The sequence below is a fragment of the Xiphophorus maculatus genome, chromosome 5 (assembly GCF_002775205.1).
Source record: "Xiphophorus maculatus strain JP 163 A chromosome 5, X_maculatus-5.0-male, whole genome shotgun sequence".
Classification (NCBI taxonomy): Eukaryota; Metazoa; Chordata; class Actinopteri; order Cyprinodontiformes; family Poeciliidae; genus Xiphophorus; species Xiphophorus maculatus.
In genome coordinates, this window is record NC_036447.1 from 12,590,720 (window position 1) to 12,616,445 (window position 25,726).

A 25,726-nucleotide genomic window follows, 5' to 3' on the forward strand; every position below is an offset into this window, starting at 1 on the left:
AGTTGTTAGCCTTAGTTAACAACTATAAGGAACTTATAAACTCTTAAGTAGACTTCAGCCTTGCATTGGATGGTTAACATAGAGGGATGTGATAATTTACACAGGAAATGGAGATTGCACCACCAGCAATGGATCTGTGGGAAACATACTGAGAAAGTACACACAAAGCATTTTCAGTCAGAGTGAATGTGTGATGCAAAAGTAAAGAAGTGTAAAATGTGAGAATATTGTAGAGGTTGAGTGAACACATTTTTATAAATATATAAGATCTGTAAGCAGGTAACCACTTTCTCACAACTAAATATTTACTCATATTGTCCACAGCTGCTTTCAAAAAGATAAAAAGTGAAATTACCCTTTACCCTTTACCCGTTGAGGTACACTGTAAAGGGCAATAAGATTTTAAAGATTTTTTTTAAATATATATACATAAAAATAACTATAAACTACAGTAGAAAGGGCTGCACAGTGGTGCAGTTGGTAGCACTGTTGCCTTGCAGCAAAAGGTCCACAAGCAAACTTCCACATGCAAACTCCGGGCCGATTCCCGGCCCAGAGTTTGCATGTTCTCCCTGTGCATGCGTGGCTTCTCTCCGGGTACTCCGGCTTCCTCCCACAGGCCAAAAACATGCCTGTCAGGTTAATTGGTCTCTCTAAATTCTCCCTAGGTGTGAGTGTGTGTGATGATTGTTTGTCCTGTCTGTGTCTGTGTTGCCCGCAACAGACTGGTGACCTGTCCAGGGTGTACCCTGCCTCTCGCCCAAAACTTTCGCTGGAGTTAGGCACCAGCAGCCCTCCTGAACTCACTAGGGACAAGGGTGTACAGAAAATGGATGGATAGAAACAACTTTGTTTTTGGTCAAACAATGCCATATGATGGCAAAACGTGGGCACTACAAGGAATTTGGATTATTTTAAGCAAAACGCTCTCTGCTTCACAGTCCTTCAGTGAGCCTAAGGACAAAACCAAATGTAGCTGCTAATGCTGATATAGGTTTCTCTGCTCTAGGGGGGAAAATATAAGCAAAGTGCATGTTTTCAGTCCAAAATGTAGTATGCTTCTGCAAAAACTAATGGTTTAGCGTTGAAATATAAACTAATACATTTTATTAAAAAGGAAATAAAGTATACATTTCTTATTTCATTTACTTTCATAGGACTGGTTGGCGTTATAAAATCAATCCACCCACTGTCTTCCATTTATCCCGGACTGATACATTGGGTCACCTCTCCCCAGCTATCTACTCCTGAGGTATCCCATGGAGTTTCCAAGTCAAAGACACCAAATATTACACTGAATCCAAAAAAAAAAACTGTTTTCATGTGAATTTTGATCAAAAACATTTATATTAAACTAACTTTCTATCGACTTAAATTGGTAATAAAATATTGCGACAAAAACAAGGTTTTTAATCATAAATGTGAAATGTAGCCAACACTTACGATGTAATCAACCGCTGGTGTAACAGTAGAGAAAACATTTTGTCTGCCACTCATTCAGAAAAGCATTCCTACATATTCAGTAACATTATAAATCTATCTGACTTACTGTTTAGTAAATATAGGTAATTTTAACAGTTTTCCTGACACTTCCAGTTAAATCGGAGAAAAAAAGACACATGCAACTGTTCCTTTCAGTGCAGCTCAGCTCAGGTTTACTGCAGATATATGACTGCAGATTAAGAGTAAATAAATCTTTATTTTTCCCATGTGCAGACGAAGGGCACTTGGAATGAGGAAGTCAAACAGAACAAACACAACGCCACACTGCCCCCTGCTGGTCACACCAAATATAACCGAGTGCGTCATTTTCTTTTTCTCCCCTCGCTCAGACTGGAATTTATCATTTCCATAAATATTCCCACAATTCTTTCAAATAAATAATATTTTCAAAAACGAAAACCATAGACACAAAATGTGATTACATTTTTTGAGAGTCACATCTGATTAACCAACAATATTTGTCTATCTATTGTCTGTGTTCATGTTCATGTAGCCTATGTTTATTTTTTGTTGATGTTGTTGTTGTTGTTGTTTTTGTGCTGTTGCCCCGGAAGATTATAGAATTTCTTAAATTTGCGTCAAAGAATCAAAGCAATTCAGGTATGTTTTTGATGAGGGAAAATCATTACAACATGATGTAAAGATCAAAAAGTCGATTTTACATAACACCCTTTAATTTCTCTGCTGCAGTGATTTTTTTTTGTCTTGCAATTATTCTTAACATAAAATTGAAATCAAATCAGTTTCGTATGAAACTCACACATTTTAAAGGCTTGTCTTTTGATATATTTTGTAGTTTAAAACAAAATTAAATAACCTTGCTTGCTTTTTATTTTTTTTATGTGTTGATGGAAAAAAAAAAACATCGACCTTATTTGCGTCGTGCATAGTTGTTTTTCGTGTGTGTCACTGTTGTTGTTTTGATGGACTGGTGTCCTGTCGAGGATGTAGTCTGGCGTTTGTTCAGTGATTGCTGGAGATAAGAGCCAGTTCCCCCTGCAAACTTGCAATAATAAACGGACAACTGATGGATCAAAACATCCTTACATGACAGACAGATGGACTGGCAAAGGCCAACATTCATAAAAGAACCGTCTCTGACTACAGCTTCCTTGCCTTGAAATTGCGTGTGCGTGCGTGGAGTGGACGAGGAAGAAGGGAAGGGGAGGTCGTAAAGGTAAACGCCCACTTTATGGAAGCGGAAGATGGAGATCAGTGCTCGCCTGCTGCCGTAAACTGGAAGCCTATTTGATTCTGAGCTCCATATTTCGGTGGCACATCTGCAGTCATGATAGGCTGCAGTGAACTGCTGCAGCGGCGGCGGCTGTGAGGAGACTCTCCGCCCGGCATGCAGACATGGAGCGCTCGGTAAACAGCTGTTGGAAACGTCGAGCCGACATGTGTTGATCCGTCGAACTATGGCGAACTGTTGAAAGGTAAGGTTTTCAAATTTTCATTATTTGTAGCTAACTGCAGTTGCGCAATAACTAGCGGTATCTTTTCGCGCTAGCTACCCATCATTATTTGTATTTACTTGATAGAACTATCAAACTTTAAGGAAAACAGGATCTGGATGTTTGTTCTCAAGCAAACATAACGAACACAGAGCTTGCACTATTGTTTCCTCTCTAAAATAACACAGTGATGGTATAACCTTACTAATCAAGCATGTTTGTTTTTATTGTTTGTCTAAGTGGTTTCCTGTTGCTTTAATTGCGTTTGCCCCTGTCTCCAGGTGTCTCTGCTGCCATGGAGGTGGGTAGTCTCCCCGTGGAGCTGTGGAGGGTTATCTTGGCTTACCTCCCCCTCCCTGACTTGGGCCGCTGTTGCCAGGTGTGCCGTGCCTGGAGGGAGCTCATCTTCTCACTTGATAACACCCGCTGGAGGCAGCTCTGCCTGGGCTGTCCCGAGTGCCGGCATCCCAATTGGCCCAGTCAGCCCCACCTGGAGCCCCCGTCCTGGAGGGAGGCCCTGAAACAGCACGCTCTCGCCACCCGCACCTGGACCAGAAACGGACAGGAGCTCCAGTCTTCCGCCTGCCTGCTCTTTTTCCGCAGACGAAAGGATCGCAGGGTTTGGCATGTGGGCCCTGGGTATGAGTTTGAGACCCTTCGAGGGGCTCTTGGTGTGGTGGGGCCATACGACCGTGTGTTCCTCCATCCAGGGGTGTATGAAGAGCAGGCGGAAGTGGCACTGAAAGTGCCTGTGGAGCTGGTTGGTGTGGGGCGACTGGGTGAAGTGGCCCTCCTGGTTTGCATTGAGCAGCAGTGCCCGACTGCCAGGCTGTGTAACCTGGTGTTTATGCCACCCTGGTTCTCCACTGTTGTCTACAAGGTGTTGTCACACAGCTTGTCACACTGCGTCTTCAGAAAGTATTCACACCACTTAAAATTTTTCACAGTTTGTAACTTTGCAGCCACAAACCTTTCTGTTTTGTTGGGATTCCATCTGATTGAGTAACAAAGTTATTCATGATTATGAAGTGAAAGGAAAAGGATACATGGCTTTATGTTTTTTTCTTTACAAAAATAATTGTTTGATTCATAGATATTAACTCCTTTTAGATGCTATTAAATAAAATTCAGTTCAATCAGTTGCCTTCAGAAGTCACCAAATAGTAAATAATCCACCTGTGTATAGTTTAATCTCAGTAGAAATCCTGCTGTTCCTTGAAAACCTGAGATTATTTGAGAACATTGTGGAGGAGCTGCAGATGTGCACATCTTATGGAAAGTCGTTAAGTGTGTTCTATTCTGCAGATCTTTGCCTTAATGGAAGTGTGGGAAGAAGAAAACTACTAGAAATTCTGTTCAAAATTGGCAATGTTGGAGACATGGCAAACATGGATAAAGATGGTTAAATGAGATCAAATTTGAACTTTTTGGTGTATATGAAAAATGTTGTATGTTGTGGAAAATTAATGCTGCGCTTAAGTTACCTCGGAAGTCGGATCCTGGAGTCGAGTTTGACTTCAGATTGAATTAAGAGTTGGGATTTCAATGCCCATAAACATTGTTTGAAGTACCTCTTACAAACAACATTTTAAACTTTACTTTCTACTCATTTTCAATGTACAGGAGGCAATTATTGTAGATGGACTCTTACATGCGTATCTTATAAATATATTTCCACGACATTTTTCTACTGTTAATACGAGAAGCGGCCATACTGAAACTCAACGATAACCTTACAAGTCATAACTGAGGGTAGCCAGATTTGCCACCCACTTTCCAAGTGGGAAATCTAACTTTAGAGAACGTTCCATTTGATATTTCCGACTGGGAAGTCAAAATTACCCAATTCTGATAACAACTGTAACGCAGCATTACACTGCACAAAACCTGAAAACATAAGCTCAAAAGAGGACATGACATGGTGTGGTGGCAACATCAAGCTGTGGCAAAACATTTTTTAGCTGTGACATGGTTGCATGAAAGAACCGGTGGGGAGATAAATGGAGGGCAATACAGGGCAGTTCTGAAGGGAAACTTAGAAGCTTCAAAATACTTGAGATGTGGACAGATGTTCATCTTCCAGCAGGACAATGACCCTAGACATAGAGCCAGAACTGCAATGGTTTATATAAATGTGTATTTATCCTAGAATGTCCCAGGTCCGAGCAATCCAATTGAGAATACATAGCAAGACTTGAAAATTGGGAGTGAACACAATTGATTGCATCACTTTTTCTTTTTTTTAGACTTTTATCTGTAAATAAAAATAGAAAATAATTGAACACTTTCCTTTCACTACACAATTGTAATGTATATTATTTTTTGCAAGTACTTGCAACACTAAGAATCTTCACAATTATACTATTATCTGTCTTGCTGAGTGTGTCTGACTCTAGCCAATTTGTGTCCTTGTCCTTCTCTAGACATCATGGGGTCATGTCCAACTCGATAACTGCAATTTTGAGGGAGCCCAGCTGCAAATCCGTGGTCCTGGGACGTGCCAGGCTCGATTTTGCTCCTTCTCCCAGGGCAGCTCTGCCCACTTGCTGGGTGTTGTCCTCAGTTTGTTGGACAGCTGCGATTTCTCTGGAAGTGACTCAGCTTCTGTGACTGTGGAGGGTCCTCCGGCATCAGAAAGGAACTGGGCTTGCAAGCACTTGGCTGCTCTGGCTAGGTCATTTCCGTCTCAGTCCAGCAGCACTCCCAGAGGTCATGAAGGCAGCTCCAACGATAAGCCCGAACCTCCCGGTGGTAATGTAAAAAAGGAGAACATAAGCATGGAGGACTGGAAGAGACGGACCGGTGGAGATGCAGTGTGTCGGGGCACAGTTATTGAAGATCCCTGGAGTGACGGTGAGCACAGCGATGGGGAGGAGGAGAACCAGGAAGGGACTAACAACACCAAGAAGCTCTTTACGCTGGATTACAAAATCCTTTATGACCACCATGGGCTATCCCATTTACTGAAGCCTCGGGCAGATGGCTCTCTGCCTCTTGCCTCCTCACCTGACCCTCCATCTGTGACCCCTGAACCTCTCACCCTGCAGCAGGAGCTAGACAGGGACCCCGAGGCTCAGATGCTCGCATCATCGATTCTCGGCTGCATCCTGAGGCGCTGCGTGTTTAGGGACGGGAAAGGGGGTGTACATCTGTCAAACTATGGGCAAGCTCGACTGGAGGAAAACTTGTTCCGCAGCCTGAACTACGCTGTCCGGTGCATCCAGCATTCCACAGTAAATAAAACCTTGTTCTTTCCTCTAATAAATCTGTAAAATGCAGTGGCTCTCAAAAAAAACTACACATTCCTGTTATGCCAGGGTCTTTCTGATATAAAGAAATTACATAACATAAAATGTTTATTCTGTGCAATCTGACTGAAAAATCTAATTTGTTTTGGGTGGGGTTGTAGAAAAGGTGCAATAACCTTTAATAATTTTTGCACAATAAAACTGTAAACTGATCAGTGAGTGCCAGCCACCATTTGTAGGCACATTAGTCTGGTTGCATAACTGTTCAAGCCCTTAATTTAATACTTCCTGATTCAATTTCCTCATTTAGTCTTATAAAGTTCACATCATGTATATTGATTCTGTTTAATCCAAGTTAAAGTTCAGCTACCCTAGTTTGTTCTCCTGACTTTACATTTACCTGCTTTAGCTAGAGTTATATTTTGCAGGCAAGTTACAAAGTAAAAATGGGAACATGTACAAAAATATCTGTCACAATAACAGTCTTCAACCTGGAAAAATTTGGAGCATCAGCAACATTAGAAACATGGATCCTTCTAAAAAATCTTCATAAAGACAATAACATCTGTATTCTTTGTGTAAATGAACCCAGGAGTAGGGATAAATTAAGTATTTTGTTCCTAATAACAGCCCGCCTGCCAGATTGGAGCCATCAATCAATCAAATTTGATTTGTATAGCACATTTCAGCAGCAAGGCATTTCAAAGTGCTTTACATCATTACAAACACAGAAACACAATGCAACATAGAATCAACAATCAAAACACAGCATTAAGTCAAGTTCCATCATTAAATTTGTAGTTGATTACGTTTCAAATACAATCCTAAACAGGTGGGTTTTTAGTTGAGATTTAAAAGAAGTCAGTGTTTCAGCTGTTTTACAGTTTTCTGGAAGTTTGTTCCAAATTTGTGGTGCATAAATGCATCACAAATCCCCATATGGGGATGTTTTTGTGAGAGGCTTTATTAGAGTCTAAAGGAACAAAACCTTTAAGTATTTGGGCAACATTTTCAAAAATGTTTTTTATAAAAAACTTCAATGGGCATAAACATCCAATTCCCAATGTGAAGCATGATGGTGGCATGATCATGCTCTGGAATTACTGTTATACAAAGAAAACTTTGTTCTATCACTAAAGTTATGACCAGTTCCAAATACTAGTATTTTTTGACCCAAAACCTTGAACTGTCTGCTAAAAAGCATCTCTGTGAGTTTATGCATCTAAATCTGCATAAAAGTGACTTCCATGATGGGAAAATTTAAGCTTTGGTCTAACCAGGGTCGAGGACTAAATCTGAGAGAAATCTGTGGGGGTCACCAGAAGAGGGCAAGTAGAAGAGATTTCCTCACAAAGTTCTAGATCTGGAGAACTTTTTCATGTCAAAGTGGGCAAATGTTGCCAAATGAAGATGCAGAGTGCTGATGGTGAGAAAATTAAATCACAAGTTGGTTCAGCAAGGTGTTAGGTAAAGGATGTCACACTTGTAAAACCATGTTATTTTTATTTTTTTAAACAGTCTAATTGTACCAATGTTTTGAAATTAAAATTTTGATGTCATGATCTAAGTTTTTTACATCATAAAACCAAAACATTTTACCAAAGGTGTGTACACTTTTGAGAGCCACTATATTTCTCTACACATTTAGATTTCACAAGTTATTTCCAGGAGTATATCAAGTTAAGGCACTCGTATCATTAGTAATTTAGGTCAGTTTCCTTCTCAGGCTGTTACTTGAGCTGCCGCTTTGCGCTCTCTTTCCTTAGATTGTGATGCTAAGAAACGAGGTGTGCGAGTGCCGTGCTTCAGGTGTGTTTCTGCGCCTATCTGCTCAGGGCCTCATCGCAGAAAACAACATCCACTCGAATGGGGAGGCTGGGCTAGACATCCGAAAGGGAGCTAACCCCATCATTCTGGTAAATCTGATACCACCTTGTATTAAAGTTAAACTTTTTATTGACAGAAACACTTGCCAATTGAAAAAGAGTCTCCCTGGTGTCACCTCCTTTATTTATAAGTACTGAATCTCCACTAAATTAAATTGAGATTGCTGGCAAAAACTGAACTTCTGAATTTCAGACTGAAGTTCCGTCTTTCTTTCCACAGTGCAATAAGATACACAGCGGTTTGCGTTCTGGTGTTGTTGTTCTTGGCAATGGGAAAGGTTCAGTTCGGAGCAACCTGATCTATAACAACAAGGAAGCCGGTGTGTACATTCTCTTTAGCGGGAATCCAGTGGTGAGGTATGTCAGACTCTATAAACATCCATCTTACCCAGAATTGTTTGGCTCTTTTTCCCAATGTTTGGATATGGTTGTGTAATTACTAGCCCTCTCTTGCATCATGATTTCTTCACTCTGGATTTTTTCCCAAGTTCATTCATCTTCAGTCATGAAAAAAGATTTATACTTCCATTTTTTTAGGCATGTAATTTTCAAAGAGTTATTAACACTATTGGATTATTTGACTACACAAATGGACTTGAAATTTCATTTTAATTCCATTTTAACTTTAAGAAGACGTTTTGCAGCTTTAACTGCTTCAACTCATCTTGGAAGTTTGTCTGCAACATCTAGGAGTCTGTTTATGGAAATGTTTAACGTTCTTTCAGCAGAGCATTTGTGAGGTCTGACACTGATGTTGGCTCACAATCTCTGCTCAGATTCTCTGTCAGATTAAGGTCAGAGCTTTGTGCAGATCAGTCATGGTTTTCCACACAATACTCACCAATTTGTGTCCTTTTGGGCCTGTTTTGAGCACTGGATGGCAGTCGTGCCAGAGCAGCATGAACGTTAGGAACCTAAAATTGTTCATCAGTATTTAACAAAATATTAACAATTTAACAATTATACTAATCATTAGTTCTCAACCCACCATTTTTACCTGTCAAGTCTGTCACTTTTATTTGATATAAGTTGTCTTATAATGAAGCATTTATGACATGATGTACAGACATGGATGGAATATACAGTTTCCAGGGTTGACAACACAATCTCTGGAAAAACATTCACCCTCGCTATTCCCATATGATTTAGGAAGGAAAGTAGCAGCTAGATGCTGTTAATTAAAGCACCAACTAACAATGTTCTATTGCTGCTTCTATTAACACAAGAATTTTAGCAGTTTGCTAGACTGGAAGATACATGTGTGTTTCAACACAATGTCAAGAAGTACGGACATCTTTAGGTTAAGGAATTAACTCCGGTTTTCTGAAACAAGAGTAAAGTATCTCACTATGGGACACGGACCCCAGAAGCTTTATTACATTACACCAGTACTGACTGGCAGGTAGAAGTGACGTCAGCTCCAGGAGGAGGGACTTCCTCCCAATATAAATACGTGACGTCACGCAAGTGATCTTCAGTCTTTTAAGCACACCTCTTCCTTGCTCCAGACAACGAGGGTGATCTGGTGAGATACCTCACTCATGTTTCAGAGAAACGGGGATTAATTCCTTAACCAAAAGTTCTCTTTCAACATTCATTTCGGTATCTCACTGTGGGATATGGCGACTCTCGTATTGCCAGATAAGCTTACTCGAAGACCAAAAGATACCTCCTGCAGTTATCTAAGTGTGAATCCCACACCCAGAACTGTGTGAGCCAGAGTTGGTGCTGTTCTATAGACCTTTACTAGGTCTATAGAACCTAGTGAAGGTGTGAGGAGTTGCCCAGCTGGCAGCATCACATATGTCCTCCAAAGGTGTACCCTGAAACAGTGCCCAGGATGAGGCCATGCCACGAGTGGAATGAGCTCGTAGACCTGCAGGGGGTGCAAGGCCTTTACTCTGATAGGCCATAGCAATAGCTCCGACTATCCAATGGGAAAGGCGTTGCTTCATTAGGGGCTTCCCTTTTTGTGGTGAAGCCCATGACACAAACAGCTGCTCAGGTTTGCGAAAACTGGCTTTCTCCACATAGATCTTTTGGACACTGGCCAGAGCCGTCGTGCACCCTTCATAAACTGGCACACCAGAGGATGTTGCCCCATTGTTTTGTCTCCAAACCCTACATGGCAAGCTGACATAGCTGCCAAGTATACTTTGACAGTAGAAAAAGCCAAGCCTTTATCCAGCAGGTCTTGTAGGAGTGTCAGAATAACTGACACAGGGCTCTGCATTGCACCAAACATGGTTTTTGCGCACCAACCCTCAAATGCACACCATTTTCCCTCATATGCGCTAAGAGTTGAGACTGCTCTTGCGCTCTGAATTGTGTCAATGACGTTCTGGGAAAGCCCACTGGCCGCCAGATTCACCCTCTCACAGGCCAGGCCCATAGAGCTAGGCGTTCCGGATGAGGATGAAATATTTCTCCGCATGCCTGTGTTAGGAGATCTCTGCGGAGAGGGAGCCGCCACGGCTCGCCCTGCAGCGACTGGAAAATCTCTGCTAACCAGTGCTTCCCCGGCCAGCGGGTAGCTACCAGGATGAATGAATGTTTCCTCTCTCGCACCCTGGCGAGGGTAGGAATAATAAGTTCTAGCGGTGGAAAAGCATACAGGAGAACCGGAGGCCACTCGTGTGCTAGAGCATCCATGCCCAGCGAAGCGCCCTCCTCGGTCAGGGAGAAAAACCTCGGACATTGAGTGTTCTCCTCTGATGCAAAGAGGTCTACCTCCACCTGACCGTACCGCTGCCATATTTGGGTTACAACCCCGCTCTGGAGTCTCCACTCCTGGAAGCGGGGATTGCCTCTGGACAGTAGGTCTGCAGCCCTGTTCATTACCCCTGGCACATGAGTGGCTCTCAGTGACAGAAGGCGTGAGCTGGTCCAGATTATCAGTCTGTGTGCCAGCATGTGTAAATGACGTGAGCGCAGGCCTCCCTGCCTGTTGATGTACGCAACCACTGTTGTATTGTCTGTTCTGACCAAAACATGGTGCCCTCTGATAGAGGGCAGAAAATGTCTTAGAGCCAGTATAACAGCCAGGAGCTCCAGACAGTTTATGTGAGCTGTCCGTGTTTATGAGCTCCACACATCGTCTACCATCATTCCCTCATGTGTGACTCCCCAGCCAGTTAACAAGGCGTCCATGGTAACAACCTTCCGTGACAGGATGGTTCCCATGGCAATGCCGATGTTGTGGAATGCGATGCGTTTCCATGGACTTAGAGAGTGTGCGCATGTCCCAGAAATGATCACTTTCCGGTGGGCATGGCGTGTTGGGTTCAAATTGAGCGATGCTACCCACCATTGAAACGGTCTCATGTGCAAATGGCCAAACGTGATGACTGACAGTGATGACGCCATCAGACCAAGCAGCCTGTGGCACAGCCTGAATTTCACGAGTGCGTCTCTGTGAAAAACTGCTAGGCAAGCCTGGAAGGCTTTCAGTCGTTCTGCTGAGAGGCGAGCTCTGAACTCGTCTGAATTCAGGGACATGCCGATGAAGGTTATTGTTTGCACTGGGGTTAGGATACTCTTCTCCCAGTTTATTGTGAAACTGACACTTATTGTTGCTAAAGTTGCTGCAAGACATTAAATCATGGGATGAACTTACTTTCTACCTTTACTGTAGCTTGATAATTAAGTCTACTTTAAAATTTGGAAAGCTTCAGCATAAGGGACTGTTTGTTCTCTCTGCTTGTAGTGGAAATTGCATCTTCCAAGGCCAGGCAGCAGGAATTGCTATAAACGAGAATGGGAGAGGGCTGATAACAGGTTTGTGTGGGTGGCTTTGCACCATTTCTTTATTCACATCAGCAAAACTGGACTTGTTATGCAGATATTATGTTGTTCCTTTCCAGAAAATGTGATAAGAGAGAACCAGTGGGGAGGAGTGGACATCCGCAGAGGAGGTGACCCAATACTGAAGAACAACTACATCTGTTATGGCTACTCCGACGGAGTGGTGGTGGGAGAGAGGGGGCGTGGACTTATTGAGGGAAATCATGTATACTGTATGTCCTTTCTTGCCTGAAAATGGTTGCATTATATGGAGAGCATATCATTTTAGACCAGTTTGCTTTCAAACACTTTCCTCCTTTGATTTGTTTAGGTAATAAAGGTTGCGGTGTGTGGGTTATGTCATCCAGCCTCCCCCAGCTTTTGGGGAACTACATCATTCATAACTGTATGTACGGACTGGCGGTGTTCTGCAGGAAGGATCCGGACAACATTGAAGCCAGGGAGGGGAACTGGCCTGGACAGGAAGGGATTGGTGGAGATGTGGGCAATGGGGAAAGGAGAGGAGTTGAAGGAGAGGCCAGGGAAGGGCAGGAGAACTTCAATGAAGAGGGAGAACTGTTCGCTTGGGAGAGTGATCTGGACAGCGAGGATGAGCGGCACTCTGCTCGGCGCTCTATCAGCGTGGCGCTAATGGAGGGCAACTGTGTGAGCTTCAATGGAGGTACTAAGCTATGTCACATAAACATGTAAATAGGTGCATGGCTAAAGTTGAAATGACATCTAAACTATTCTACGATTCTACGTATTCTACGAGCTATTTTTCACAAAATAGCTCGAGCTTTGTCAAATTTGATTGAGGTTGTCTGTGAAGACAAATTTTAAAGTCTTGGCACAAACTCTCAATTTGATATACAACTGGACTTTGACAGGGTCATTCTAACACATCTGTGTTGATCTAAACTATTCTGGCTGTATATGTGGAGTCTAACTCCAGTTGGACTCCTGCAGTGTGAGGCAGGTTTTGTTTTTTTTACAAGATTGGCCTCTTTTTAGTTCCAGCCTACTAATAACTGACAACCTTCACTGTCTCTGTTACAGAAAAGCATCCACACAATATGAAGATGCCATCACTGTGTTTCAAAATAGGGATGGTGTGTTTAGGTTTATGCATAATGTAGTTTTCTGCTACGCAGTATTTTGCATGTAGGCCCAGCCTAATCAGAAGGTTAATCTCCTGTGGGTTTAGGAGGATGGTTCAAAACCATGTATCATTTTGTATTTTTCTTCTTAGTTATGCACAACTTTGCATTGGCCAATCACATAAAAACTAATTAACTTTGTTGTAATGTGACAAAATGTTGAAAAAAACTTCAGGTTCTGAATGCTTTCTTACAGCACAGTAAAGTCAGCCTTCACAATTCTCCTGTTTCTGTCTTTCTGTAGCGGTTGGCCTGTATGTGAAGAGCAGCGAGGCCCTGAATGTTTTTGCAAACCTTATGAACAGAAACTGCGGCCCGGGCGTTGCTGTGCTGCAGAGCACTCAGCTGACCCGGCTCGTTACTAACTGCATTGTTGAAAATGGCCGGGGTGGCGTTACAGTGGAGAAGGACTGCAGAGTGGAGCTTCGCGGTAACGGCATCTATGAAAACAGTGGCCACGGTGTCAGGTTTAGTGGCAGCGGGCAGATAGTGGAGAATGATGTGGTCAGTAACTGTGGATACGGCATCCAGGTTTCTGCAAGCACCGATATTAAGGTGAATTGATCTGTTAAGACTTATTTCAGAAAAACTTTGTCTTTGTGCATATAATGTGAGTTTTATGATTCTCGTCTCCAGGTGGTTCGTAATCGTGTCCAACCAGCACAGGGTTGTGGTATTGCTCTGCTGGGCCCAGTAAAAGGTGTCGTCCATGACAACATCCTGTTTCAGGGTCATCCAGAAAACAAGAAACCACTCCTACACACAGATGCTGGAAATGAAACCTGCGTGTTGCGTAACAACAGTATTCTAAGGTTTAATAACAGGTAACCAAGCAACTGAGTGAAAAGCAACTGTCTTGTTTGTTTTTTTTCTTTTCTTCCCATGTAAAAATAAGCAGCTCCTGCTGGTCTTTCATAACAGTGATATTTCAGTTGTACAATTTTCTAGAAATTGAACACTATAGTATGAGTTTTCTTGTAATTTATACCCGCAGCTCTTCCTCCGTTCCTGAGAAATGATATATGGTAGCTGGCTTAAAATGTCAGGATATTACTGTAAAACTAATATCAGTAGTTATTACTTTAGACAAAGGAAAAATGCAATTTTCAGGTGAAATTTAGTCAGTGTAATGTTCCATTTCAAACAAAGGATTCAAGTTCTTTTAAATATACGCAATTTCTTGAAAGGCTGTTCATAGAATAACCTCTAAAAAAAACTCCCTTTATTAATTGCTGATGCATTAATAACTATGTTTGGGTTTGAACAGCAGAATTATTTTTTTTTAAAAAAGCTTGCAAAATGCTAAAATCTAAAGGCATTTTTTGGCAGTCAGAAGTGCCTTGCTAAAGTATTATATGTATATGCTGTATATATACGTATAAGTATAGCTATAATATTTTATTATTTTTTATTTTAATGGTCAACCTTTTGGGTTTAGGTAATGAATTAAAAGATGTAAACCAATATTCACATGTGAACTTGAAAAGATAATCCCAAACAAAAATCACACCAAACAAATACTATGTAGTTACTGCTGTGGGAATGCTTTTATTGGCCAGGAAAATCTAAGCTGGTCTGAGTTCATCATTGAGCTAACTGCTGGGCAATCCTGAATTAAAACTTTAATTTGAGGAAGCAAATATTCTCAGATTGGGGCATATCTTTGAAATCCAGCAAGATGACATGCAACCAGTAATGCAATGGAATTGTTGGAGCACTTTAGCTCTCCGTTCAGCCTGAGCTTGGGCTACTTTATGAAAAAGGTAAGGACAAAAACATTAGTCTCTTGTAGAGACACCCCTTCAAAGACTTCCAGCAGTATGGTGACTTCAACAAAGTATTGACTGATACTGACTGAAAGGGTCTGAATAAAAATGCATGCCACACTTTTGAAAATTGAAACCCATGAATAATTTCCCTTCCACTTCACAAGTATTTACTACATTATGTTCTGTCACATAGCTCCAAATAAAACAATGACGTCTATGGTTGTACTTGAACAAAATGTGAACAAGGAGTATGAATATTTAAATCATTCGCTCAACAACGACAGCTAAAATAGACTGAGATGTTTCCCAAATAGCAACGGTCTAAAAACAGGAACTAAAATCACGTTCATAAGTCCCCTGTAATTTATGCTTCTTATTTCTCTCTTTATACGTTTTAGTGGTGCATCTTCCCCACCATGGGTTCTAGAAAACCCGCCTCCTCGCCCTCTGGCCAGCTCCCCTACAGGGCTCTCATCCTCCCAGTATCCTTCGCGGCTTGGGATTTCCGTGACAACCAGAGTTGGCGCTGCCGTAGAGAGCGGATGTCACAGCGGCAGCATGTTCTGCTCCATCCTGTGAATTAACGGCCAAGCATGCAAAAACTGAAGTGTGTTGCTGTGGGGTCCCAAACTGGTCACTTTTTACCTACCGATAATCCAAAAGAAGTACTGACTTTTTCTTCCAGGATTCATGAGATCACCTTTGGCTCTGTATGTAAATGTGATTTTTTTTTATAAATTAAGAATTTTACAATAAAATGCCTGTACACAAGGTTTTGAACAAAAACTCATCCAAATATCAACTGCATGTTTCACTGAAGCTTTATCTTAATGGTCTTTCATACCACAGACTTGTTTTTATCGTTCTGCTTTTAATAGTTTCTGTTTAGGATGTGCGCTTTAATAAATCCCAGTAGCAGGGGAAGGCTTTAGAAATTATAACTCATCTGGTACAAATCTGTGCCTTTTTTGATATTTTAAAAAAAAATCTACAATTGTAGCAGGGGGGTTTGGAAAGATGATCGTATGAAGTGAATATGCAACAACAAGCCAAAATTAAGCTTCTGCCTCTTGCACAGTGTGTTGTTTTAAGGTGAGTTTCTGGCTTCAACGCCCAACACTCATTTTCTTGCAACCAAACAGAAAGAGAGTGTGCAATATGGCTACGTTCACACTGCAGCCTGAAGTGACCCATTTCCGATTTTTTTATTTTTTTTTGCCTTAATGTTACTTATGTCTGGTCTTTTCACGACAGTCTGAACAACACAGATTGAAATTCTTTGAAAGCGACCCAAAAAAATCAGAGTTAGGTCACTTCAAGCTGCAATGTGAATATAGCCTATGTGAAGTCTACAAATGTGCCTATAGAGTAAAGCTGGATGTTAGGTCATCTAGAGGTTGTTTACAGCTTATTAGTTTTTACATCCTCAACAGTAATCATGAAAAACAAGATGTGCAACTCAAAGTTTCCTCTTTTCTCTTTTGTCTACAAAACATAATAAATGGCTCTTCTTTGTGATGTTTCAATTTCCTGCAGTCCTTTCATCTTTTCTTATACTTTAATGCATCTTCTTCCGTTTCCGTTGCTCGACAAACTTATCGTACTTGACCAGCGGTAGGGCAACAGTGGCCTGCCTGTGGTCGTCACTCAGTGCAGCTTCATCCCTTTTGGCTCTTGCTGGTTTAATCAAAGACAGTCCCATTGACTTTGCGATCTCGATCATCCTGTACATAATATGAGGGTCAGAGATTTTATTTAGGAAAAAGAAGCATCTTATACTAATACTGTCATAGTTTAAATAACACTTTTTAAAATGTAATGATTATGTTGACTCAGATAAACAGTGTTGTTAAATGTATTGCCCCCTTATTAATTTCTTCTATTCTTGCTGTTTTGTCAGAGTTAAATGACTCAGGCCGTCAGAGAAAGACAAACAGAGTAAACAGAAAGTGCAGATTGTTTATTAAGGGAAAAACTATCAAAAATAAATTTGCCTTTTGTTAGAAAGTAATTGCCCCCTAATAATTGATTGTTCCACCCCTGGCCACAAAAACTGAAACATTTGTGAAAGCTGAAGTCATTTATATCTCTGAGGAGGAATCAGTTGTTTTATTTCTGCCACACTTTTATGTTTGTGAGCATGGACTTCTTCAGGTCATGCAACAGAATCTCACAATCTGATATGATGCCATATTTTGACTGGGAAACATCACAGACGTTTGACTGTGTATGATGTTCTTTTTTACATCTTACTTCAGATTTAATGGACGCACTTTTCAGTAGGCTCCACTTTTGTCTAATGAGCTTTAAGATCTCAGGGATTATCAAAGTGCTTTTAGGCAAATGTGAGGTAGGCTTTGGTGTTCTTGTCATCAGTGGTTTTAGTCATGGAGCTCTCGCTCTCCCATAGCTTATATATATGCCTATTTTCTTTTTCGTTGGTGAATCGCAACAAAAAAGATATTCTGGATCTTCTGTGATCTCCTCAATGAGTTGTCAATATGCTGTTGGAACAATCTTTGTTTATACATGGCTCTCTAACCCTTTTCAATTACTTTAAATCCACATGGGATAGCTTCTTTTCCCTTAGTAAATGAAATAATTTGAAAATGTACTCTAGTACTTCTATGTACTCCAGTAGTGCTGATAACAAAATCTGTTCGATCTGAAACATTTGAGTGTGGCAAAAAAAAGAAGCAAAATCTGGGTGCAAATACTTTTTTCCAGCACTGAAAATAAAATCAACTCACTTGGCTTCGGTGATTCCCAGATCACGATGCAGCAATGACAGGTCAGCAGTCATGTGTCCCATGTGCAGCAACAGAGCCAGGCTGTACCCTGCTAATTTGGCACGCATTGATGTTGATACCATGTTCTGCACCCTAAACACGGGAGGGGAAAAAATAAAGATAAAAGATGTGATTAGGTTATTTATTTAAAACAATCAATTTTTAAGTCAATCTGAAGTTTTTTTTACAGGACAAAACTTTCTGGTCGAAGAATTGGTGCAAAACGACAACAAGTCAAGCTAACCGTCACTTCATCATCATACCTCCCATTGTTGAAACTCTCCACAGTGAAAGTTCTGAACAGCTTGATTTGAATGATGCGAGGGCAGCCTTCATCATGTCCAACTGTACACATAAAGAACAGAGAGCAGAATTTATGGCAAAGAAAGTTCTAATAATTTCCCCTCTGATGATTCAGCACACACAAGTAAAACTTTCTGGAGAGTTTTTGTGACTCAACTTCGGGAGGAAAAGAACATGTTTTACTTTTTAGAGTCTGAACATTCAGTCAGAATCAGGTAGGAAGATTAGACAATCCCACGGCTGAGTCACAGTAACATTTCTGCTGAGTTTTCCCAAAGAGTACTCCAGTGATTTTGTGCTAAATTGCCAAAACATCTTCACACTAGCTTAAGACAACTTCCTATTTTTCTGTTTCCCCTTCAACTTTGTTGAAAATGTTCCAGGCTCAGTCACAGAAAAACATCCCAGAAAATAATGCTGCCATTACCATATTTTTACCTTAAATGTGAATTTTACATTTCCTTTGCTAGAAAAACATTTTTGAAAGGAGTGACAAGAAATCACTTGTCACAAGGTACATCTAAAAACTTAGATGTACCTTGTCAGCTGTTCCAGCTACCACATATCAGACAAGTGGCTGAATGGTCATTCTCTTTTATTGACTTATTTACTTATTACCCATTCCTAGAATGGTTTTACACTTTGTTAATAAATGGACAGTTTAGATTGTCATTTTCATCTAAAAAATGTCCTTTTTATTAGCTTCTTTGGAAGTCAATGGAGTGCCCACATTTGTTGACATTTTGTAAATAAACTTTTTTTTTTAAACATCCGTCTCTCTGACAGGTCTGTACAATCCCTAATATACCTTTATAAGTGCCTGCTTCACGAAGAGCAGAAAAACCTTCCGGTGTACAGTGCATAAGAAGAGTAAAAGCAGATACACTCACACTTGCGTGGGATGTTCTTCTGACTCGCCAGTTTGAGGAGCAAAGAGAGGTAAAAGGCGCAGCGTGCTATTCTCTCTCTGGCTTCACCTTCAGATGGCATGCTCTCTAAATGCTTCACAACACTCAGTGACCTTCAATCAAGAAGTAAAAGTGAAATTCATCATGCTGGAAAACACTCCGCTAAAGAAATTTCAGGCATTGTGAGCAACTTGTTGCCCTACCCTCCTTCATCTCTCATCTTCTGCAGCTCCTCCTTGGTGAGTGCTGCCATCTTGGATCCAGGCTGCTCCAAAGCAGCGAGCTCGACTGGACTCAGGACTGAGGAGATCGGTCAAGGGTGGAGAAAACCTCCACTGTAACTCCAGATATAAAACTATGGTTACATTCCTAAGGATTTGCACACAATGATCAGAAGCAAATAAAAGATACGCTCATCAAATGGATAGACGTCTTCTCGTTTGCCTGCGTTTGGATTGCAAGGAGGCAGGTGGGACGCCAGGGTCTCTTGGGACTCTGTCTCAACCACTTCCTGCTGGAGGGCTGAGGAAAAAAATGAAAAAAAGTATCCGGTAACACAGCCACCATGAGAAATGAGGCTTGAAGCTCTTTTCTCTCTTTACTGATTTTTTTAAGACAGAGGAGCAGTTAGAACCTCACCTTCCAGACCTTTCTTTTCAATAACAGAGGTGGCAGCTTTAGCCACTGCGGTCTGCAGGGCATTGCTACCCACCTGGTTTAGCCTGCGGGAAGCCAGGGCTCGTTTCTGCTTGTTGGTGCCAAATGCCTCAATCAACATGTCAACCTGAAGACAAGAGGAATCCGATTTAAACATGACTTCTGTCTATTAAGTCATTATGGTTTAATTAAGTGGGAGAAGAAAAAAGAAATCTGCGTACCTTGTCTCTGTAGGATTGAGAAGTATCCTGAGGTTTGGTAGTTGGTGTCTCTCCTGGTGTTGAAGGCACAATAATTAAGCATTTTGAACAGTTCTCAATGATTTTCAAAGGAAATGGGAGGCACTGATGTTACAATTAGTACTAATGTGTGTTAGTGTTTTTACCTGGGATAACAGGCTGCATGTTGAACAGCACAGCGTTATGCACCTCCATTTGCATGGTCTGTTTGTTCAGCACTCCAACATAATATCTGGGAAAACACCAAACATTATGTTTAAAGCTCCTAACCCAACTTTACTACAAAATCACTCAGAACTTTGAATCACAGACATTTTTCTAACCACAAATGTAGTTGATGGAAAAGGATTAAGAGTTTTCAAAAATCCTTAAAAATTTTAATCTGGAATATGTTAAATGATTCTGTATTAAAACCCTTTGGCAGAGTAAACACCATTTACTCTGATGTTTGCTCTTCCACCATATTAATGTCAGGTTACCATTTTTGATTGGTATACCTCCTATGATGTCATCAACATAAATAGAGCCAAAGTTTGTTCCTAAGTGGAAATCTATTCTACTTTACCCAGCTCATGATTATTCTGTGTACATTGGTTAGTGGAGAAAATACACCACAGGATAGCATCTTTAAAAGCGACATCTGCAGTAGGAAAACATCCAACACATTTCTTTTAGAACAAATATAACTGTATTTACTTGCAGAGGCTGTTGCATTTCAGAGATCCCGCTCCAAAATTCTGACCAACATAGCTCAGTCTGTTTGATTCAGCAACCTCAGCAGAAGAAAAAACATGATACGCATAAAAATCCAAACATCACAACCTGGGTGTACAGAAATAAGAAACCCATCATCTTCCTCACCAGTATCCGCCTGCTCTTCTTCCTCGGGTTGTTCTCATCTCTGTTCTTGTACAAGCTGAAATCGAGGCTCTCTGCATTGGTGACGCAGCCATTGGAAAAGCGGACTGTGTGAGAGAGACATTCAGAGACTAGTTGTTAACCTCTGATGCAACACATTTGAGGAGAATAGTGCATTTATTCATGGGTTTGAAGTCAAACTGCGGCGAGCGAGGTGCAGTTTGCCCACGTGTGCGCGCACTATTCCCTAAACACGGTCTCTAAATCTCACACAACACTAAGCGACGATGTCGAAGTTAAAACTCCGGTTCAACGACTTTATATGTAATAACTGAGATATATTCACCAATAGCCGCTTTGTCGGATTCAGTCTCTTCTCCACAGCACACTAAGGAGCAGGAGGCAGCCATGACAGTTGTTGTGGGGTTTCTTCTTCTTTTTATTTATATAAGGCGGTGTTAAATGTGTTACTGCCATCTAGAGGCGAAGAAAAAAACTAAATCTGTATTACTATCCGGTCACCGCACTTGAGATTTAGCATGTGTCAAAAATGGGTAATGTTAGGGTCAGTAGAGCTGAAAACTGGCAGCTGAAGTGACTTGGAAAAAATAAGGACAAGCACCAATTTACAGCCTTAAAATAAAACTACATCTAGATGTTTTAATAATAAAGTCATAATAGGCATACACTCTTGTTGACTGAAATACAATATTACATTGTGTTCATCTAATTTTGACTACTGAAAGAAGACTACACGGGTTTCCATTTTTCAGAGATTTCTCAAAAATAGAAATGAAAGATCACTTGGTCAACTGAAGGCTCTGCATATCTAACCCAGACCTAAATTTAGTCAGCAGAAACCACTGAGCAGCTGAGCTATTATGTCCATAAAAATTTGTCCAACTCCAATAAAAAAAAAAAGCAGAGTGGAAAACATCCTGACTGTACAGAGCCGGCCTGAGGCATAATTAAACAAAGCAACTGCTTAGGGTCCTCAGGCCTTCAGGGGCTCATGAATGCTTAAATTTAACACATATCTAGATTTTTAACATGCTGTAGGTTTCTTGAGAATGAGATGACAATGCGAATAAATTTCATTTAATTGTTTCAGCACAGCTAAATTAAAATATTTTAATTTTTTTAATATTCCTAGTTTGAGTGTTGTGTTACCATAACCACAATCTCATGCTTTGTTATCTCTGTGTTTCAGTTCAGTTTGTTCACAAATATTTCTCAGTGAATAATAACCAATTACCAGTGATAACTTTTAAGTTCAGCTAATTAAATTTGACTTATGGAGATTATAGCTAGCTAGTTAATTTCCATCTCTAGTTACAGTCCTGATAGTGGTGGTGATGTTCTTAACAGGAAGAGAGGTTACTAAATCACAACCTTGGGCCAGCCCTGTGGATGTAGATTTAGTTCTCAGTTTACTGATATAATTCACAACAAAATCAGTTATGTGTTATTTGTAACAAACCCAAAGGTTTCCATCAAATCTTCACTTCCACTATCCTGAATCTACGTCAGTGGCAAATAAACAGCCATCTCCCTGAAGAACCTAATCCACTTGAGGAAAATTCATAAAGTTTGAATCGCTCTTAGTATGACCCCTACCCTGAGACCATTTTGCCATTAGAGTCCCGACTGGGAGTGGAATTCCATGGCAAATAAGGTATCAGGATCATTGGGGTACTCAAACCCCTCTACCACGTTAAGGTGGCGATTCTTCAGAGGGGAGCAAGTCCCACCAAAAGTAATTTGATGAGACCCCCCATCCTGAGCAAGCACAGGGCTAGACTGGAGAGGAAATCTCCCTTTAAAAAGGAAGAAACCTCTAGCAGAACCAGACTCAGGATGAGCAGCCATCTGCCTTGGCTGGCCGAAGAACAAGAGGACAGGAAAGAGACAAACACACAGCTGGATCCAAATGGGCTGAGAAAACACAAACCACAAAGTTATTTGCAATATTAATGCATATGTACATCATGATAAAAGGGAAAATCCACAAAACAGAGAAAACATGCTAACTTTACACAAAATGTCAATATAACGTCAATAGGGAATATTGTTATAATACAAGTAAGTTAAACCACCATATTTTCCTACATGTGAAGGTGAATCAAACTGAACACTTGTTTAAGTAATAATTATATTACAATTGTTAAAATAATTATTTCTGCAATCTTGTACAGCATATTAAGTTTTTCATCCATTATCTAACACACATATCTTTGTGGGGTTGCTGGTGACTATCTCTTTCAGTCAACAGGCAGGAGGGGTATACTTCAACACAGAGACGAACACACACACTCATGTGTGTGATGTAGGAATTTAAAGAGAATCAATGAGAATTTAGAGGACTGTGGGAGGAAGCTGGAGTACCCGGAGAGAGCCCACGCAGAAACAATGGATATTGATTCCAACTCAGGACAGTATTGCTGCAAGGCAACCGTGCCATCAACTGTGGCACTGTGCAGCCATACTCTGAGTTTCCCTTTTTATATATTAATACTTTTATCTTTATCTATAAAGTAGTACTTAATGTCCTGCCACTTCAATGTTTTTACAGCTGAATTTCCCTGCTGAAATAATTTTCTATTCTAGTCTATTCTATTTATAAACTTGTATCTCATAATGATGAGTTATCTCATGATAATTATGAGATTAGGCGCTTTATATCACTATAATTGTGAATTAATATCTCATTACATATATTTGTCATATTTGTCAAAATGACAAATATTATTTGTCATAATAATGACAAATACGACAGATTTCCATACTAAACAAAGCTTTCCCACTGACGTTAATTATTTTCTAAAACTTCCTATTGTTTTCGTGAAAACCAGAGAACGTGGAAAAAAAATGGAAATCTGAAACAGCCCAATGATAGAAAGATTAAAGTTCAATTACAGATATTCAATTTGATCACAGTTACAAGGCAATGCAGCTAAATGCAGTTCAGAATTATAAAATGCACCAATAAAATATAAGTTTGCCCCGTTACCAAATGAAACAACTATTTTATATCCTAATGTTCAAATTTCTCTTCTGGTGCCTATCTCCAGCTGTAAACGGGCGAGGTCTCCAGGTATACCCTGGACAGGTCGCTAGTCCCTCACAGGGCAACACAATGATATGCAGGACAAACTATAATACACACACCTAAGGAGAATTTAGAGAGACCAATGTACCTAACAATCATGTTTTTGGACTGTGGGAGTAAGCCGGAGTACCCGGAGAGAACCCACGCATACACAGGGAGAACATGCAAACTCCATGTAGAAAGAGCCCGGCCCAGGAATCAAACTACAAGGCAACAGTGCTATCCACTGTGCCACTATGCAGCCCTATTCTTAATTTTCTATCCATCCATTTTCTGTACACCCTTGTTTCTAAGAGGTCAGGAGGGGTGCTGGTGCCTATCTCCAGTGAACATTTAGGGCGAGAGGCGGGGTACACCCTGGACAGGTCGCCAGTCTGTCGCAGGGCAACACAGAGACAAACAGGACAGACAATCATACATACACACACACCTAGGGAGAATTTAGAGAAACCAATTTACCTAACAGTCAAGTTTTTGGACTGTGGGAGGAAGCCGGAGTACCCGGAGAGAACCCACGCATACACAGGGAGAACATGCAAACTCCATGTAGAAAGACCCCGGGCCAGGAATCAAACTACAAGGCAACAGTGCTATCCACTGTGCCACTATGCAGCCCTATACGTAATTTTCCTTTTAATATATTTCTAATACTTTTATCTTTGTCTGAACCTACACAAACTGCATGCCTCGATGTCCTGCCACTTTGATGTTTTTACAGCTGAATTCCCCTGCTAAAATCATTTAAATATTGAATTCTATTTATTTAATGTGTTTATGCTGTGCAAATTGCATCAAAGTTTTACTATATGAATTATATATAGTAAATATAGTTTAATCAAATTAATTTGAAATTTCATCCTGATGTTTCCAGTCTGATTCCCCTGCACCTGTCTATTCCTACTACCCTTTATTCATCATATGCTTGTGCAATCTTTCCGTGAACTCGGAAATCATAGAGACAGGTATACCGCAGATGGCCCCAGTTGCTACTGATGTGTAACTTTACGTAGCTAAAAGCCGCTCTTCTGTGGCTCTGTAATGACAAAATGATATGTTAGCTGAATATCAAATCAGTAAAGCTAAATAGGAAGTTCAATTACATTCATTCATTGTTTTGATGTTGCAAAGCCCAGCAAGATTTCTAATATTGCATGAATATTATCCATTTTGTCATTTAACAATCACAAATTTCATCGTATTTGATATTTTACGTGACAGACCAACAGAACATAACACGTAATTGTGAAGCAGATGGTGATGAGGTGAGGGTGGACTTCATTAGCAGATGGACAGAGCTGTAAATACAGACCAGTCCTTGAAGGAAACCTGCAGAAGACTTAAAAACTGGGTGGACAGTATGACAGCAACCCTAAACAGCCAGCAATACAATAGGAAGGTTTAGATTAAGCACCTCAAATGATAGGTATAGTCAAAGTCCAGACATAAATCCAAATCAGAATCTGGCAAGACTGAAAAAATAAATTTTTTAGATGTTCTGCATCCAATTTGACTGAGATTAGCCTATTTTGTTATCATGTATAATTTTCTATCTGATTCACAAAGATGAGCTACTTTCTGTTAGCGTGTTTCTGTTATCAAGTCCCAATAGAATACAATAATGTTTGTATTTTTAACATTAAAACACTGAAAAGTTCAATGGCTGTAAATATGTTGCAATGTGATTAAACAAAGTAGCTAAGAACGTAATTGAGATCAATGTACCGGTAGCGCAAAGGTCTGAAGCGGATTTTGGTCCTTATCATACAGAAAGGTTCCCAGAGGACTCCACTCCTGTCCGGACTCCTTCATTCCCTGCAAAACAAAATTAGACAAATATCTTTATAAATATCTCTGAAAGTTAGACTGAGTGTTGCAGTTTAATATTCAGATACTTGTGGCTTACATAAACAGAAAACTCCTTGGGAGCACTCCAGGTGTCACCAGTCAGGGACAACATTTTAGGCAGGTGACCCAAGGAGACGTGACTGATGACAACTCTGTGAGACAAGGCAATGACTAAATGTCCCTGGGAACCTTCAAAGGCCCAGCACTCTCCTGGA

General features: G+C 40.6%; 2 protein-coding genes across 3 annotated transcripts; one reads left to right on the plus strand and one right to left on the minus strand.

Moving 5' to 3' along the window:
• Positions 1-2,460: 2,460 nt before the first annotated feature.
• fbxo10 (F-box protein 10) lies at positions 2,461-16,329 on the plus strand. Of its 2 annotated transcripts, none has more exons than XM_023333737.1 (11): positions 2,461-2,939; positions 3,239-3,837; positions 5,381-6,190; positions 8,041-8,121; positions 8,312-8,448; positions 11,798-11,868; positions 11,955-12,107; positions 12,206-12,556; positions 13,279-13,589; positions 13,671-13,858; positions 15,202-16,329. In XM_023333737.1, exons 2-11 carry the CDS (start codon positions 3,253-3,255, stop codon positions 15,380-15,382), a joined length of 2,868 nt encoding a protein of 955 aa, XP_023189505.1. In that variant the 5' UTR covers positions 2,461-2,939; positions 3,239-3,252; the 3' UTR covers positions 15,383-16,329. The 2 variants fall into 2 exon arrangements, with proteins under 2 accessions (XP_023189505.1, XP_023189504.1); XM_023333736.1 differs by having other exon boundaries at positions 2,463-2,939; positions 7,972-8,121.
• Positions 15,658-20,983, minus strand: polr1e (RNA polymerase I subunit E). Its single transcript, XM_005805040.2, has 12 exons — positions 20,904-20,983; positions 20,561-20,664; positions 20,396-20,472; positions 19,846-19,931; positions 19,682-19,734; positions 19,443-19,587; positions 19,215-19,325; positions 19,007-19,103; positions 18,786-18,916; positions 17,856-17,937; positions 17,554-17,685; positions 15,658-16,527 (listed from the first exon to the last, which is right to left on the minus strand). The coding sequence occupies exons 1-12, from the start codon at positions 20,965-20,967 to the stop codon at positions 16,362-16,364; spliced, it is 1,248 nt and encodes a 415-aa protein (XP_005805097.1). The 5' UTR covers positions 20,968-20,983; the 3' UTR covers positions 15,658-16,361.
• Positions 20,984-25,726: the final 4,743 nt, after the last annotated feature.